This window comes from Hevea brasiliensis, chromosome 14 (genome assembly GCF_030052815.1).
Source record: "Hevea brasiliensis isolate MT/VB/25A 57/8 chromosome 14, ASM3005281v1, whole genome shotgun sequence".
In the NCBI taxonomy this organism is placed as follows: Eukaryota; Viridiplantae; Streptophyta; class Magnoliopsida; order Malpighiales; family Euphorbiaceae; genus Hevea; species Hevea brasiliensis.
In genome coordinates this window covers 20,911,876-20,928,905 of record NC_079506.1, presented here as the reverse complement: position 1 = coordinate 20,928,905, position 17,030 = coordinate 20,911,876, and the positions used below count along the sequence as shown (strand labels likewise).

At 30.7% G+C, this 17,030-nt stretch overlaps 2 protein-coding genes across 4 annotated transcripts; one reads left to right on the top strand and one right to left on the bottom strand.

Moving 5' to 3' along the window:
* The first annotated feature begins 6,018 nt into the window (after positions 1-6,018).
* On the top strand, positions 6,019-12,559 carry LOC110635152 (putative disease resistance protein RGA1). Of its 3 annotated transcripts, none has more exons than XR_009143511.1 (3): positions 6,019-10,704; positions 11,972-12,026; positions 12,110-12,559. XR_009143511.1 is itself a non-coding variant. In XM_058135291.1 (3 exons), the coding sequence occupies exon 2, from the start codon at positions 7,220-7,222 to the stop codon at positions 10,679-10,681; it is 3,462 nt and encodes a 1,153-aa protein (XP_057991274.1). In that variant the 5' UTR covers positions 6,021-6,251; positions 7,124-7,219; the 3' UTR covers positions 10,682-10,704; positions 11,972-12,559. The 3 variants fall into 3 exon arrangements, 2 of the variants coding, with proteins under 2 accessions (XP_021640059.2, XP_057991274.1); XM_058135291.1 differs by having other exon boundaries at positions 6,021-6,251; positions 7,124-10,704; positions 11,972-12,559; XM_021784367.2 differs by having other exon boundaries at positions 6,020-10,704; positions 11,972-12,559.
* Positions 12,560-14,946: 2,387 nt separating this feature from the next.
* Positions 14,947-16,497, bottom strand: LOC110635159 (disease resistance protein At4g27190-like). Its single transcript, XM_058134423.1, has one exon. It carries the CDS (start codon positions 16,495-16,497, stop codon positions 14,947-14,949), a length of 1,551 nt encoding a protein of 516 aa, XP_057990406.1.
* Positions 16,498-17,030: the final 533 nt, after the last annotated feature.

The following is a 17,030-nucleotide window of genomic DNA, read 5'->3' as shown; positions in this document are numbered from 1 at the left end:
ATGATATTCTTAGATTTTCTTGAGCTGTGTCACAATTTTTTCCAACAAGTTTTTCACCGTGGTTTGTTAGCTTTTTTGCACAGCAAATACTGTTTTTTAAAAAAATAAAATACAAAATTTATTAATTTTAGATAAAATGGTTAAAAAGAAAAAACTCAAATTTTATTAGTTTTTATAATTGTATAGTAAATTTTTTTTTTACATCATAATAAGTATTTAAGGATAAACTTATTAAACAATGTAAACTAATTTTCTCGTAATAAAAAGAAAATATTAATATATTTTAATTTTATTTATTTTTTTAATTTTGATATTGAATAAATCAAATAATTATATACAGTTAAAATAGATGAGATTTATTTGCCATGCTAGCTAGCATACAGAGGTTTGTTACATTACCATATGTTGTGCCATTTATTTTAAGTGCTAATGCCATTTATTTGAATGTACTTATTGATAATTTGAAATAAAGCGTGAATTATTAATTTTTTTTAGTTAGAGACTCAGGTATGGTAATGTTATTCTATCAATGGGGCCTGATAGTACCATTTATTTCTTTAAATATTTAGTAGTTTAATATCTTTTGTGGGCCATAAAGATAATAATTTTCTAAAAGTACAATATTACAAAATTTTTTTTTGAATATCTAAACTAAAAAAAAGACTAGTTATTATCTATAATATTATTTAACCTTATTCGGATCATCTTTAAATATAATATTTTGTTTTTTTTAAAATATTATACCTTATTAACAAATAACCAAATTTTTTTTTTTTTAAAAAAAGAAGAGTTAAGATAATAGAAATGACAATTCTGTTAATTTTTAATAATTTGTGATGCAATTATTGAAAAAAAGTTAGGGTGTAATTCTAAAAATATTAAAATTTCAGATTTTTGACATTATCTTTTAATTTTATAAATTTATAAAGCATTTTTTATATAAAAAAAAGTAATTAGTTAGTTAAAAATTGAGATTTAAAAATAATAAAAATTAATATTGATAATTTATAAAATATTTGGATATGTTTTGCTTTTCTTTTCCCAAAATAAAAAATTATGGAATAGAATCTAAAATGTTTTGCCTTCCACGCAACTTAAAAAAAAATAAAAAAATCTGCTAGGATTCCAAATTTTGACTTCTGTGAGCAAAATTCTTCATATATTAGAATTTAATCATATTCTCTTAATAAAATTTAAATTAATATGTCTTTTAATAAAATATAGATAAATCGGTATATTAAAAAGTAGTGTATTCATTACTTATAAAAAAAGTAATTTTTATTTAAACTAAAAAATGCGAGACTCATTGTATTGTAAATAATAATACACATGAAACCCGAGCATTAGATAATTTACGATATTAAAAAAAAAGAAAACAATGTTGATCAGAAAATTTCAAATGCAAATGTTATTTTTAATATATTATTTGTTATTGTTAGGGATATGCATAATTCAATATAAAATATTAATTTGATGTTAGATTTTTCAGTTTAGTTAATTTTTTATAATTTATTTATAATATAAATAAAAAATAAATAAAAGATTAGCTTGTGAACATATAAAAATAGTTTAAAATAAATTATAATTCTCATTCTAATTTTTTTTTTTATTTTGATAATGATGCTAATGATACTATCAATAGAAGAAACGCAAACTTTTGATTGCTTGATAATTCACAATATAGATTAGAGTTACCTATTATTATTATTATTATTATTATTATTATTATTATTATTATTATTATTATTATTATTTAATGTTCTTAAAGTTTAAAGAGCTTACTTTAAGTAAAAGAAATATTTGAGTATGTCTAATCATTAGTCTTTTAAAATTTGAATGTATGATTTCTTTTTTTTTTTTCTTAAAGCTATTCAATTTAGTCTATTTTTATTTTTTTTTTAATTTAGTTTAAATCTTTTAATTTAAATTCAAATTAACCCAAAAATTAATATAAAATATTCTAATTTCTTAATTTTAGGGTTTCAATAAAAAAAATTAAAAAATTTAGTTTCAAAATTAAAAAATTAAACTTCTTGATTTTTCATTTAAATCAATAAATTTAGCACATAAGTTTTAATTTTTAGATTAGATTAAGTTTAAATTTAAATTTCTGAATTATTTTAGATAAAAATTTAAAAATAGACTAAATTAAATATTTTACCTTTTTTTAAATTATTAAAAGAATATGCAAACAAACTGGATAAGGAAGATACAACCCTTTAATATAATTATAATAATTTTATCAAATAATAATGTTCTGTTGGAAGGATAGCTTTGATGTAACAATGAAATTAGTGTCTGTCTGATACTGTGATTTAAGGGTACAAAATGCTTTTTAGAAAAAAAAAATTATTTTAATTGTTATTAAAAAATAATTTAAAAAATTTATTTTATTATTTTAATAATTAAAATTGATTACATTTAGTTTTAAGAAATTAATTTTTTCAACACTAATTTCAACCTTAATACAAAATAGATGCTTTGTTTCTGAAGCTTATGGGTTTAAGTTATGATAAAAGCTTTTTTATAATTTTTTTATATTAATATTTTGTAAAATATTGAAAAAACTTTTAATAATATTTATAATATTATTATATTATAATAAAAATCAAATTCTTACTATATTAAAAATTAAATTAAATCGTAATATCTCAATTTGATTTAAGTTTTATATAAACTAATAGAATGCTCGCACTTTGTGTGGGTTTACATTGTTAATAATTTAATTTATTTTATTTTTTAAATATAAAAATAATTAAATTAACAAATATATTTTTACCTTGTTAGGTATTATATTGATTATAATAAGTTTGGATATTATTAAATGAGTTATAATAATATTTAGATTATGATTATCTATTGCACGTAGCATCATTTGTTTTGATTATCTTGATCTTTAGTTGGTACTTCAAATAAATTGCCTTTAAATAAGTAAAATGGGTCTATTTTTAATACTAATAAAATATTTTAATTATTCTCATATGAAAATAATTAAATATTTTAGAAATTAAAAAGGAGAAAAAAAATTACAAACATTGAAGGAATTATAACTAAAATAAAGAAACTCAACTCAATTAAGCCTTTATTCCAAAAATTTGGAGTCGGCTATATGGATTCGCTTTCTCCACTCTAAATGATTTTGGGTTAAATCCTCAGAAATGTATAATGCTTCTAGGTCATATTGTACTATTCTCTTCCAAGTAAAATTTAGGTCTACTCTTTTTTTTCTTTTTATCCTCTAACCTAATGTGTAACTGGAGTAACTAAAATAAAGAAAATTTACCTTAAATGTATTTTTAAGGATTACAATAGAGGGATATCAAAAGTTAAAATAGAAGTGGAGGAGTAATTTCAGGAGTTATTAGGCAATAAATAAATCAATAATATACATAAAATGCGTTTTGAGAAATGCAATAGAAGGATATCAAAAGTTAAAATAGAAACAAAGAGTAATTTTATGAGTTGTCAAGTAATAAATAAATCAATTTTAACTAAAAATTTATATTTTTTTCTTCATTAAAAGTTACCAAATAGGAATGAGAAAATTGCTCTAATTCTTTGTTTTTTTTTTTTTATGAAAATTACTTATTTTAAAATTAGAGAAAAATAATAAAAGGACAATATTTTTTCCTTAAATCTAGGGGTGAGCATTCGGTTCAAATCGAACCGAACCGAATGGAACTGAATTAAATTATAAAAACCGAACCATAAAATTTAGAAATCGAACCGAACCGAAATGGGTGAAAAACCGAATCGAACCGAATCATTCTATTTCGGTTCGGTTCGATTAAATCGATCGGTTTGATTTTTTATTGATTTTTGAATTTAGACTTGATTTTCAAGTTATTTGATCTAATTTTAACTTTGGTTTGAACCTAATAACGATTAATCAATGAAATTAAACAATTAATATATATAAAATTAAATATAATTCATAAATTTTTCATAAAAATAAATTAATTCAAAAATCGATTCGGTTCGATTTAATTTGATTTGACTATATAAATTACTATTCGGTTCGGTTCGGTTTAACCAATTTTTTCTCTTCAAAATCGAACTGAACCGAAATAACCAAAATTTTTATAATTTAAAACCAAATCGAACTGATTTAATTTTAAACTGAACCGATTAAACTGAATTGACTCAATTCGGTTCGATTTTTCAATTTGAATCGAATTCTGCTCGCCCTACTTAAATCTACCTAAATTGAAACTCACTAATTTGAAGAAAAAATATAAATAGTAAGCTTTTTACTGTGTAAAAGGATTTATAGGGTGGAAGTTTGGGATTAAACAATGAAATTGAAAAGTGATGAGGAAAGAAAAAAAATAATAGTTTAAATGGAATTTTCTTATTTGGAAATTACAAAAGAATAATGAAAGGACCAAATTTTTTCTTCAAGCATACCTAAATTAAAGAAAAAAAATTATAAATAATAAGCTTTTTCATTGGCCGGAGCTTGGGAAACTGTGAAAATTAATGAGGAAAGAAAAAAAAATAATAGATCAAATAGAATTTTCTTTTACTTAGAAATTAAAGGAAAATAATGGAAAAACAAAAAAATAAAAAAAATATAATTAATAAGTTTTTTAATTATTAGATAACACTTTTTATCCATGATGGATTTTATCTTCTTATCATCAACCTCACCATTCTCTCCTATATATCATCGTCATCATGTGTGTGTCTTCTTTATCCTGTGTGTGCTCGTTATTAATTAATTAAAAAAATATAAAATATTTTTTAATACAAAAGTATTTGTGCGAAAATGATATATTGTTAATATTTTTTAAAATTTAAATTATTAAGATAATAATTTATTAATTGAGAACAATTAATAAAAAGTGGATAAATTTTGAGTTTAAATTTTTTTATATTCAACTTGTTCTCTTTCAAATGGTAATAATAGAAAATAACAATCTATGATGACACAAACCTTCTCATTTAAATATCATTATGAATCATGTACAACCTTTTGCAATATAAGACTTGAAGAATATTTTAATTTGAATTTTTATCACTCTATGAATTTGTTTTTTTAAAAATTAGCATATAGGTAGATCCGACCAAGGGCCAGTTTAGAATCGAAACTGAGCTGAAATTAGTTAAATTCGTCTTTGATTCGAAACATAAATGAATCAAATTGGAATTAAATGGAATAAAACTAGACGATTTTGGGTTGAATCACCATTTTTATTATTTAAAAATTAAAAAAAATCTAAAAATACAGGCTGTTCGATTTGAACCTAAATTGAATCAGAATTGAAATTAAACCAAAACTAAATCCTGAACTGTGGGAGGTTCACAATTCTAATTTTGATTCTCCCTTTTAAGCGAATCAAAACCAATAATTTTGGACCCATTCAAACTAGAATCAAACGATGGCCAAGTCTATATATAGGAATTTCACGGTATGTTAATATTTTTTTTTTTCTAAAAATTCATATTAGGGTGAAAAGCCCAAAAAAAAACACAAATATCAAATTTTTTGAATGTAAATATCAACCTTTCAATGGGGTAAAAACTAAGAATGAAGTTTTTTTTTTTTTTTTAAATTTTCTATTTTGAGGGAAATCTCCTTTTAGTTATATTGATGGAATATGCTAAATTTATGCTAGCAAGGGCAGCTTTTGAAATCCATTTTAGCTCTTGCTTTTACCCTGGTATGGTGCGACGCATTACGTTATCAGATAAAGCAGTCTTCTGCTACTTTCCATCCATGGGTGGATGGATGCAGAATAAAATAGTACCTAGTTATATAATAATTAACAAAAATTTATAAAATAATTATATTTTTATCAAACAATTTAATTTACATCACAGATTATTCATTCATCTTAGTCAATCACATTACATTAAAATAATTAATTATGTTTATAGTAATTATTTTTTTTTGTTAATAAATTTTTCGTCATTATCGGTTAAAATGGATTATAAAATTTTATTAAATCATGTAATTTTCCGAACTTTGTAATGAAAAGCAAGTATTTTTTAGTCAAGTGATACCGAGAACCGTCTGTGTTGTAAACTCTATTTTCTGAGAAATCAGATATATAAATTGAGTTTAAATACATTTTCATGTGTTCTGTTTGCTGTTTGAATCAGGCATGGCTATGGCGAGAGCATTGCAAGCTCCTGATACAGAAAATCCTCATGGAACTCCAGGACATAAGCATTATACTTGAGTGTTCTCCAGCAGCGTGCTGCCCAAGATGACAATGGAATAGGTCTTCCATGGGAGACTTATAGTGGTAAGAAAAAGATACGAATTGTATACTCATTTTCTTTTCTTGGAAAGAGAAGATCAGCAAGGCTTTTGATCCCATATTTATTCATTTTCTTGACATTTTTCCCCCTCTTGAATTTTCCCCATCCCCCCAATTACCACAGGATTTTGTTCAATTGATTTCAATCCAATTTTTCTCTCTTATCTGGTTGTTGTTATCAATGGAGTCTTGAGCTATGCTACACTGACCATGGATAACCTCAGCTTCTGATTAATTGTCACCCAGCAGAAGGGAAGAAGCTATGTATGTATGTGTGTGTGTGTTTTGTACAATTGTAGCTCTCTTAGTGCTTGATGTTTCAAAATTTCACAATTTCAAGTTCTTTATTATCAATACTTTGACCATTGTTGAGGTTGAAGATGGGATGTTGTTTATCATGTACTGTTTTCTTATAGGGATGGTTTCCTTCCTCCTTTTCCTCCATATACATATACGACATACACAGAGCCAACATGGCAGTTATTAAAAATTATAAACTAAGTAGGTGATTATAAACTAAGTGGGTGCTTGTCAAATTATGTAATTTTAAAAATTCAGGAGCTAATATAGCAAATAGTAATTCTTCTAAGAAGTCTTCATCTGCTACCCGTAAGAGGTCAATTTTGTCTTTTCTTTTCTGTCTTTTCTTTTTGAGGTCAATGGTGGGAAGAAGATAACATCTTCTGTTCTCACTTAACTGCCTGCCAAAAGGGCTCTTGAAACTTCATATAAGCTTAATTTGGGAAAATGATCTTCCTATCAGATAAATTTTACTTGTCAGTTTCATTCTAGCTACAATCCTTGATTCTTGTGATAAAGCTTTAATGGCAGACATAGTTCTATCTCCGGTTCTGCAGGTGATTTTTGACAGACTAGCTTCTCCAATACTACAAAAGGCTGCTGATGTTTGGGGTCTCAAGGATAACTTCAAGAACCTGCAACATGCCTTGTTAATGGCACAAGCTGTTCTTGAAGATGCAGAAGACCAACAAGGAACCAATAAGGCTGTCAGAACCTGGTTGTCAAAGCTTAAGGATGCAGCTTATCATGCTGAGGACCTGCTTGATCAAATCACAGCTCGTACAAAGATGTCTAAAACAGTGGAAACAGACTGGATTTTCAGCTACTTTAGAAAAACGGGGTTTGAATATGCAGAAAGATTGAGATTAATGCTTCAAGAATTAGAAAATACTGCAGTGGAGGGTTCAAAATTCCATCTAAGACAGGGCAGTATGCAATCTAAAAGAAGGGAAACAGGCCCTTTTATTATCGAATCAGAAATCTATGGAAGGAAGGAAGATAAGGAGAAGATAGTCAAACTTTTATTGTCCAATGAAGGATGTGTGTCCTTTATTCCGATTGTTGGAATAGGAGGACTAGGCAAGACAACTCTTGCTCAGTTAGCACATAATGATGAGGAGGTAACAAGATATTTTGATGTTAAGATTTGGGTTTTTGTATCTGATGATTTTGATGTGCAAAGGATAATGATGGCAATAATTGAGTCTGCAACTATGGATAAATGTGATAGTTTGGCAATGAATGTACTTCAGTCTAAGATCTGGGCATTATTGCACAAGAAGAGGTACCTAATCGTGCTGGATGATGTTTGGATTGAAGATCATGAAGAGTGGGACAAACTAGAACCTCTCTTGAGGGCTGGCATTGATGGGAGTAAAATCATTGTCACTACCCGCAGTAAGAAAGTGGCATTCCTAACGACCTTCCCAACTATTCCATACTATTTGAAAGGTTTGGCTGAGGAAGATTGCTGGAAATTGTTCAAGAGTAGGGCTTTTCTACAAGGGGAGGAAGATCAGTATCCAAAACTCTTGGCCATTGGAAAGGAGATTATCAAGAAATGTGGTGGTGTACCATTAGCAGCAAAAACTTTGGGAAGTTTGATGCGCTTCAAGAGAGAGGAAAGGGAATGGTTGTTTGTGCAACACAGTGAACTTTGGGATTTGGATGTATATCACACTGGAATTTTACCTGCCTTAAGGTTGAGTTACTTTCATTTGCCATCATACCTCAAATGCTGCTTTACCTTCTGCTCAATTTTCCCTAAAAGATATGAAATCAAGAAAGAGAAGTTAATCAGAATGTGGATGGCTGAAGGCTTAATCCAATCAGATGGAGCTAGAAAACGACCAGAGGACATTGGAGAGGACTACTTCCAAGATTTATTGTGGATGTCCTTCTTTCAAGATGCTGGGGATACTGATGGTAGCGGCATAAGTGCATACAAAATGCTTGATGTTATTCATGATCTTGCAAAATTTGTTGCTGGAAAAGAGTCCGTTATAGTAGACCAAGGCCTTCCATCAGATAATCTTGCACAAACTCGCCATGCATCTGTAATTTTTGATTTTAGGTCTCCCAATATTCCTGAAGCTTTATTTGATGCAAATCATTTGCGGACTCTCATATTTTTTCCAGGAGGTAACACCACAGACGGTTATTTTAAGGTGTTCAATAGTTTTCCTTTTTTGAGGGTTTTAGATGTCAATACCTCAGCCTTTCGGTATTACCAATTTGGTCGCTTGCTGTGTTTGAGATATCTTGATCTGTCTTACACATCTATCATCACCTTGGATTTTAAGATTGAAGAACTTCCATTTTTGCAAACTCTTATTCTATATAGTTGCTATAATCTTAAGGAATTGCCTACCATTGCAAAGATGCTGAACTTAAGACATCTCAATGTAACCAGATGTGAATCACTGTGCACCATGTCAAGTATTTTTGCTGAAATTTATCGACGTCTTGGATGCTCCTCCAGCAGCAGAACCAAATGTGAAGCGCTCTCCTACTTGAGCTCTATACCTGGACGGTCTAATCAGCTTCAGACACTGCCAACAATTATGGTTGGTGGTTTTCTAGACCTCATGTTTCTGGGACAGCTAAATCTACATGGTGAGCTAATGATCAGACATTTGGAGAATGTGCTTAAGTCAGATGATGCAAGAAATGCCAATTTGGTTAGGAAAGACAACCTTGATTCATTAGGGCTCTGCTGGGGAAATAATGATAATGTGTCAACCTTAAATCCTTGGATGGAATGCAAAAAGACTATGTTCCTTGGAAAAGACCGGCATCCCTCATATAGACCATCAGAAAGGCATCAACTTAGTGCTGACGTTGCAGAAGAAGTTATTGAAGGCCTCCAACCACACCAAAATTTGAAGGTACTAGTTGTGAAAGGATACCCAGGAACAAGATTTCCAAATTGGACACTGCCAAATCTTACGGAGGTTCATTTCACCAACTGTGAAAGATGTATATGTCTTCCTGTCCTAGGGGCTCTGCCATCACTTTCTAGACTCTCCCTGCACGGAATGCCTTCCATGAGGGGAATTGGGAGAGAGTTCTATGGTGAAGAAACCGAAAGGCCATTTCCTTCTCTTCAAGAATTTGAACTCAGCAATTTCCCTAATTTGCAAGAATGGTTTGATGAAAATGGCAGAGCTGCCTTCTCTATATTGAGAAAATTAATTGTCAAGAAATGCCCCAAGTTGACTTCATTGCCCTTGATTTTGTCTCTTCAGCATTTAGAACTGCGGGATTGCAGTGCTATTCTATTTAATTACCTTCAAAGTTCATCCTCCCTTAGAATTCTTGCAATTGAGAAAGTAGCAGATTTGATATCTTTCCCAGGAGAGTTTCTTGCAAACAGCCCCCTTACTTCTCTGGAGATTGTATCTTGCCACAAAATTTGTTTATTGCCATCAGAGTTGGGTAGCCTCAAGAGTCTTAAGTCACTAAAAATTCGTTGGTGCGAAAATCTTTCCTCGCTGCCACAAGGTTTGCAGAACCTCAAGGCTTTGGAGTTGTTGGAGATTGCTGATTGCCACAGTATAGTTTCCATGCCAGATGACGGGATTGGAGGTTTGAGTTCCCTTAGAAGCTTGTCCATTGAGAACTGCAATAATCTGACTTATTTATCAATGAGTCTGCAGAATCTCACATGTCTTGAGCACTTGACCGTCATGTATTGTCCAAGTCTTGTTTCTATGCCGAAGGATATGCATCACCTCTCTGCCCTTCGGAGTTTGACTATCTTAAGCTGTCCTCAGATTTTATCTCTGCCTGAAGAATTAAAATATGTAACAACACTGGATTGCTTGGAAATTGGGAGTTTTCCAGGGCTAATGGATTTGCCAACATGGATTGGAGACATTTCTTCGCTCAGATCTTTAATAATCTCTGACTGTCAAAATCTAAAACAGTTGCCAGAAAGTCTGAAACTTCTCACTGCTCTGCAGCATCTGTCTATTCAAGCTTGTCCTAAGATTGAAGAAAGGTGTAGGGAGGAAGTTGGTGAAGACTGGCGAAAAGTAGCCCATGTTCCATATAAATATATTGGATCACCTGATGTTGGGCAGTCCAGTGAATCAGGCAGCTCCTCCGTTTGAAATAGCCATCTTGCTATTCTTGAGTAAGCTATTTCTACTCTATCATCATTAGCTATTACAATATAATCAGTGTTTTTTCAGTTATATTTGTTTCTATATTTTTCTTGTTGCACTGTTCACCTTCGTTGTTGTAGTGTTAATTTCTCTGAATCAAATTTTCTGATCTAAGAAATGGCTGGTAGAACATAATTCCTTGTGCATTAGACCATGAAAGGCATAACTGATGCTTTATGTCTTATGTTTTTTACTAGTTCTAGTAATTTGTTTCAAGTATATCTCCCATATTCCATGATGTCTTACACGTTCCATATTTGTTGTTAGTCATCCAGAAACCGATATTGGGATACGTACAGGAAAGAAAAAAAATATCTTTATATTATGTCATTCTGCATCTCATTGGTCAATATGCTTTTTGTTGTGACTTACAAGCTTCCGCGATTGTGACGAGGTAGTTTTGGTCGGAACAATAATATTACCATAAAATAAAATAAACAATTAGCGTAGGGTACTTGGTCATTTTGTTATATCATTTGTTTGGAACAATGTCTTGAATTGAAGAATGTGAAGGGAGAAGATTTGAATTCTTAACTGCCTGCATCACAAGGAAGGCATTATCAAGATATTGGGACAATCATTTGCATGTACGTTGCAGGCCAGGATCTTATGGAATTCATAATCCACTAGGCATGCAATACAATTCTTTAGAATTGCATAACACGTAACGTTGTACTTGTTTGGTCACTTTGGTGTTTGGAATAGAGAACTAGAATGCATGTTGAATCTTTTCAATTCACCAATTCTTGTAAATCCAAACAGTTGAATATTGTTCCAACATTCTCAGCAACCAAACAAAAGCTAGGAGTGACAACATAAGAAAAATCCCCCTTTATCCAAAACTTGCACCCTGATCAAATAGTTCAACCTACTTAAGAACTTTTTTCAATGTTAGATTGATGTTCCTAATTGCAATTCACTAATAATATGTTCTGCTCTAATTCAGAAAAAGTGGACAAAAGAAAAGAATTGTGAAAAGGTTCTTATAAGTGCAAATATGCAAATAATAACCTCCATTATATGACAATTTATTGTATCGAGATTTTCTCTCAGCAAACAGCAGCTGATTAACAATAGTCTTGTGTTTGTGTTTGATGATCTGTAGTTGTCTGTGTCACAGTAGGCATAGTTTAGAGTCACGAATTTTCTCTGTCATCCTTGTATTCTTAATTCTAACATGCTTATGCTTCATTATGATTGTAGAATTATTGTGCTTGACAAGGGAATTTGTTGCAGGTGACTATAATCTATACATTCAGTTCATCTGAACGATTTTCACCAAAGCAATCCTGTAAGAGTGGCTCAACCCTCAAAACTTGACATTTCAAGTCGAACATGAATATTTCAGAGTGAACTATTTTATTCCGTGTGTAGTTAAGAATAAATGAAAGAAAAAAGAGAAGAGCAGCAGCAAATAGGCTTCTGGAAACAGAGCAGCAAGGTTGGGATAGCAGCAACAGTGATCAGATCCAAAATCCACAAATTTCCATCCAGATTCCTCCATCTCTGTCTGTTCATTCTTATGAAAAATCAAAGCTTTGGAAAATATAATTTGCAGGCTCTAATTCATTAAGCTTTACAAAAATTCCAGCAGGTGGAGGCTGCTGTGGAGCTCACCTAAGCCTCTTTCTCCATCACTTGCTAGTCGATTAGGTTACTTTTTTCTTGTTTTCCCTTTTCCATTTGTGATATATATATATATGCAGTTTGATATTGTATGTTTTGTTTTGTATTTGTGTAGAAGATTTCAATGAGAAGAGAACGATTGATGTTGGTTTGACTTCTATGAGGGATAATTTTTATTTATTTATTTGCTTTAAGACATGGTTTTGTTTACAAGTTAGTTGAAGATCCAACTGTTTCATGGCTAATTAAGATGACTTTCTTGGTTGGTTTGGACTTTTAGATAGTTCAAAGGATGTAGAATTTATGGTTGTTTTGTGGTGTTATGTTTTGGAATAAAGTAGAATTTAGGCTTGAGGGAAATTGTGCTTAAAGATTGTAGAATTTAGGCTTGAGGTACATTTATGGTTATTTGGGTTTACTGTACGATTGAGGGAAATTGTGTTTCCTGATAATTAGTTAATTGATTTCACTAGTAGAAAATTTAGTTTGATTTATGATATTTAACAGTGTAGCAAGGCAATGGTGGTGGTTTGATAATCGATTTGATATGATATGATCCTTTGCTTTGGATTATTGCAATCTTCTCCTTTTTATATTTCTTTCAATCCAACATATTGCCTCAAGACTTTCAATTTTGGTGATTTCAAATTAGTTTCTTCTCTCTTTTCAATAACTTGCTATTTCGTTCATTTATCAACTATTCTTAATTGCTATTTATATGTTGGGTTAAATCTTTAGTCTCTGATTAAATTAATTATATGATGGCTATGATCTTTGTGAAGTGAACTAGAATGATATATTTAGTGGTTCCTTTGTATCCTTTGCTAAGCATTGGTTAATATTGGGAAAATGGTTCTACTTGGATCCTTTCATCATTACCTTTTGCTTAAATTTCCATACAGCAGTAATTGGTTGTTTAGCATACAGAATTGAGTTACATATATAGTCTTTTATAAATATGATATGTGAGTCTTTAGTATATATTATTACTATTATTTTTTTGTAAGTTTTATTGTTTCTTTTTCTCAATTTATCTAGTTAAGGTGATGATTCTTTAGGATTTATTGATTTAATTTTGTAGTCAATATTGGAATGGCATTTTAACAACTCTCTATCTCAGGAACTCTCTTAGTTATCTATTACCATCCAACTTGTTTGACTTCATTAGCTCAACAAAATCTTCATTGAAGTCAATGTAGTTTTGGGAATTATTAAATTATGTTGGATTGCTAGTTAAATTACATAAATTGGTGCAGGATGTTAATAATGTTAATGAGAAGGAGAATGAACTTCTAAAATTAACTTTTGTTGTGGTTAAATGTGAGGTTTTGAATAATGAGATTATGGAAATTATCAAGATTCTATGATATATGAATTGTGATTGGGGTATAAAAATCTATTAGTGAAGGTCTTGGATGGACATTTGTGATTTTGCTGAGTATAGAGTATATTCGCTCGTCTTAAATGGGGGAGGTATCCAAATTTTTAGGTAGAATTGTGCCAAAGTGATGGTAGAATTTTTTTAGAGCTATGTGGACCTTATCCTCCATTTGTAATGGAGCTATATAAGCAACCTTCGGGTCCGGTACAAAATAGGTAATTAAAGTTCCCTTACTTTTGATGTCTATCGGTTTCTTTTTCTTTTTTTTTTTTTTTTAATTTTATATATATTGTTATTGCAGTACAGTTGGTTTTAGGATTGTTTTTTTTTTTTTTTTTTTTTTTTTTTTTTTGCATATAGTAACATTATGTATTATTGAATCAATACCACTTGTTGACCATTGTTTTGACGTCTAAACTTGGGCATTGTTCTTCCAATTACATTGGTTATTGGGAGAGGATTGGTAAAATTCTAGAAGTACTTTTGAAGGAGTTGGGTGTGACACTGTGCATGCAGCTATAGTGTTTTAAGATGGCGAAAATGAGAATCATGCAGTTGGTAGATGGTTGAAGCTTCAAGAATACATAGTGCTTCATCAAGATTCTTGTTCTTTCAAACCAATATTGTCCATGATCATAATCTTAATAAATAAATGTTAGGAGTGAGTAGATTGCCCTTGCAAGTGGGATCCTCCGATCTTCTCCTAGTTCATTGAGTCACACGCGCGCGCGCACACACACACACATGTTTCTGTTCTGAAATATTCCTGTTCTAATTTGCCTGATGTGTTGAATCTTTATAATGACTAGCGAGTGCCTGTTTTACCAATGCTTTGCCATTCTGCCTTTTGGCCATGCTACTGGAAAATAGAAGAAGACATTGGCTTTGAGATCAATCGAAGACAAATAACTTTGTAAGGGTGCAATATTATTTTTCTATGAGCCTTGGAGTTAAAAAGAATTTCCCATACTTCCATTTTGTTCCATTCTTTTCTAGCTTGCAAACTCATAGATAAATGTGAAAATTTGTTTGGTAAATTTGCTTTAATACAAGCTGTGTCCATTATTGCACAATATTGACTGTAATGTCTCAAAATTTAGATCTGAGTGCAAGAAGGATCATAAAAATGTGAAGGGAAATGTTAAACTAAATTACATATAAAATCCATAAACACATCACGAATTGAAGAACTAATTCGATTACATTAATCAATTGGAACAAAAATGTCATCCCAAGAATCTTGATGAGTATCTTCCCACTTCAATTCTTGCCACCAACCATGCTCGCCCTCGATCTTTCTCAGATTCTCATTGAAAGCTTTGCTTATTGGGAGACTCTTGAGATTCTTGCAATCCTGAAAGCTCATCAATTCTAGCCTCGGTGAAATGAGCCAACCATTGGAGATGCTAGCCAATTTTGGTAAGAAATGAAGTGATATCCTCTTCAGGGCTGGGAGAATGAAAGTGATCTTATCATCACATCTGTCGCAACTCACTAAGCATGTGATTTTGGGACAAGAATCAATTATGAGCTCTTCAAGGTTAGAGAAATTTGCAAGCAGCCCTGGTGTGAAGATGTTGGTAAGCTCTGGACATGTGCTGAAGGTCAAGTACTTCAATGAATAAAAGCTAGAGTTATTCACAGCACCTTCCCATATGCTCCTCAGATTCTTCATGCAATATATGTGCATGTATTCTAGTGAAACAAGACCAACAGTTGCATCACTAGATGGTGACTCAATTTGATCTCCATCAATAATTGCTTGAAGATTGTTGCATTCCCCAGCTACTAGACATTTTAATTGCAGCATGTTTCTGTAGCCAAAATCAGATAACTTTCTAATAGTCCAGTGGCGATCCAAGAAAAATGCAGTTGAATGTCTGAGCACCTTCTTAATCTCTCCAGGAATATCTTCACCATTTACATACTTCAGGTACCTATCATATCGTTCAAGCTCCAATTCAGCATCACATGAGAGTCGAGATATGATACGTTCAACAAGATGACCAACAGTGAATCTAAAATATGACAATGATGGAGACATTTTTTCTCCATCCCAATTGAAATAGCTCAGAAGTTCCACCCTGGGAAAGTGGAATTTAAGCGTATGCAACCTCTGCAATCTACAAATCTCAGAAGCAACTTCTCCTGCAGATGCATTCCACAGATTGTCATTAGAACGCACATCAATATTTAATTCTTCTAATAGAGATAAAGCTGAAATAGTCCCACAAGGAATTATTTCATGTGATTGCTCTAATCTCCTTCGACTTGTAGGTTCAAAAAATGACACTTCCAAGCACGTGAGATTTGTCAATTTTCCAACTTCCTTGGGCAAATACATGATCTCTGTCCCTTCAAGATCAAGTACTTCAAGCTGCTCGAGTTCTCCAATTTTGGGTGACAAGGTTGTGATAAGAGCACAATGATTCAGAAAGAGCCTTCTAAGGTTGAACAATTTGAAAAGAGACTCAGGCAAAGATTTGATAGAAGTTCTTGACAAGTTTAGAACCTGGAGCGCTGGCATATGATCAAAAAATGGAGGTGGTATGATTCTTAGCTTGTAGTTTCTTCCAAGAAACAATTTTTGGAGTTTGGGGCAACTCGGACTAATGGGCAATTTAGATATGTCATTATCCATCAAACAAATCTCAATTAACCCATCCCATTGCTCAACCTTTGGTGGCTTTGTCAACCCCATACCACCATTAATAAGAAACAATACTGGAGCTTCCTCAGGTAGGATATTATCCATCAAACTCTCAAAAGAACGACACACACAGTACACAAAGTACTGAGAGAAAAATAACTCTGATGAAAATTGTATGAACTGAAAACTAAAACTTAATTGGTATTTGTAGAATTCTAAACCTAATAGGAAAATAGATATTATAGAATTCTAGACTCTAAACCTAATAGGAAACTAGATATACTAATTAGGAAGTTTAGGAATCTTAAATAAAAAAGGAAAATTAATAATTAATTTTTGGTAAGGCAATCAATTTTTAGGTTTCAAATACTATAAATTATTAATTTCATATATATATATAGATAAACTAAGATAAAATTTTAAATACTTTAAAATTTATAAATTCTAAATATTTTATTCTTTTTAAATAAAATTATTATTTCTAATTATAACATGTGTTAATTAATTACGCATCCAAGTGTCAAGTTTTTGTGAATTATTTTTGAGTATTAAGCTTATTTACTTTCAAAAAAAATTCATAAAATTTTTTTTATACTCATCGTTAACTCATAATTTTTTTTTTTTTTGGAAATGACTAA

What these genes read in the sequence shown, in the direction of transcription:
- LOC110635159 (XM_058134423.1), bottom strand. Translation starts at nt 16,497, where the DNA reads ATGGATAATATCCTACCTGAGGAAGCTCCAGTATTGTTTCTTATTAAT.
- LOC110635152 (XM_021784367.2), top strand. Translation starts at nt 7,091, where the DNA reads ATGGCAGACATAGTTCTATCTCCGGTTCTGCAGGTGATTTTTGACAGA.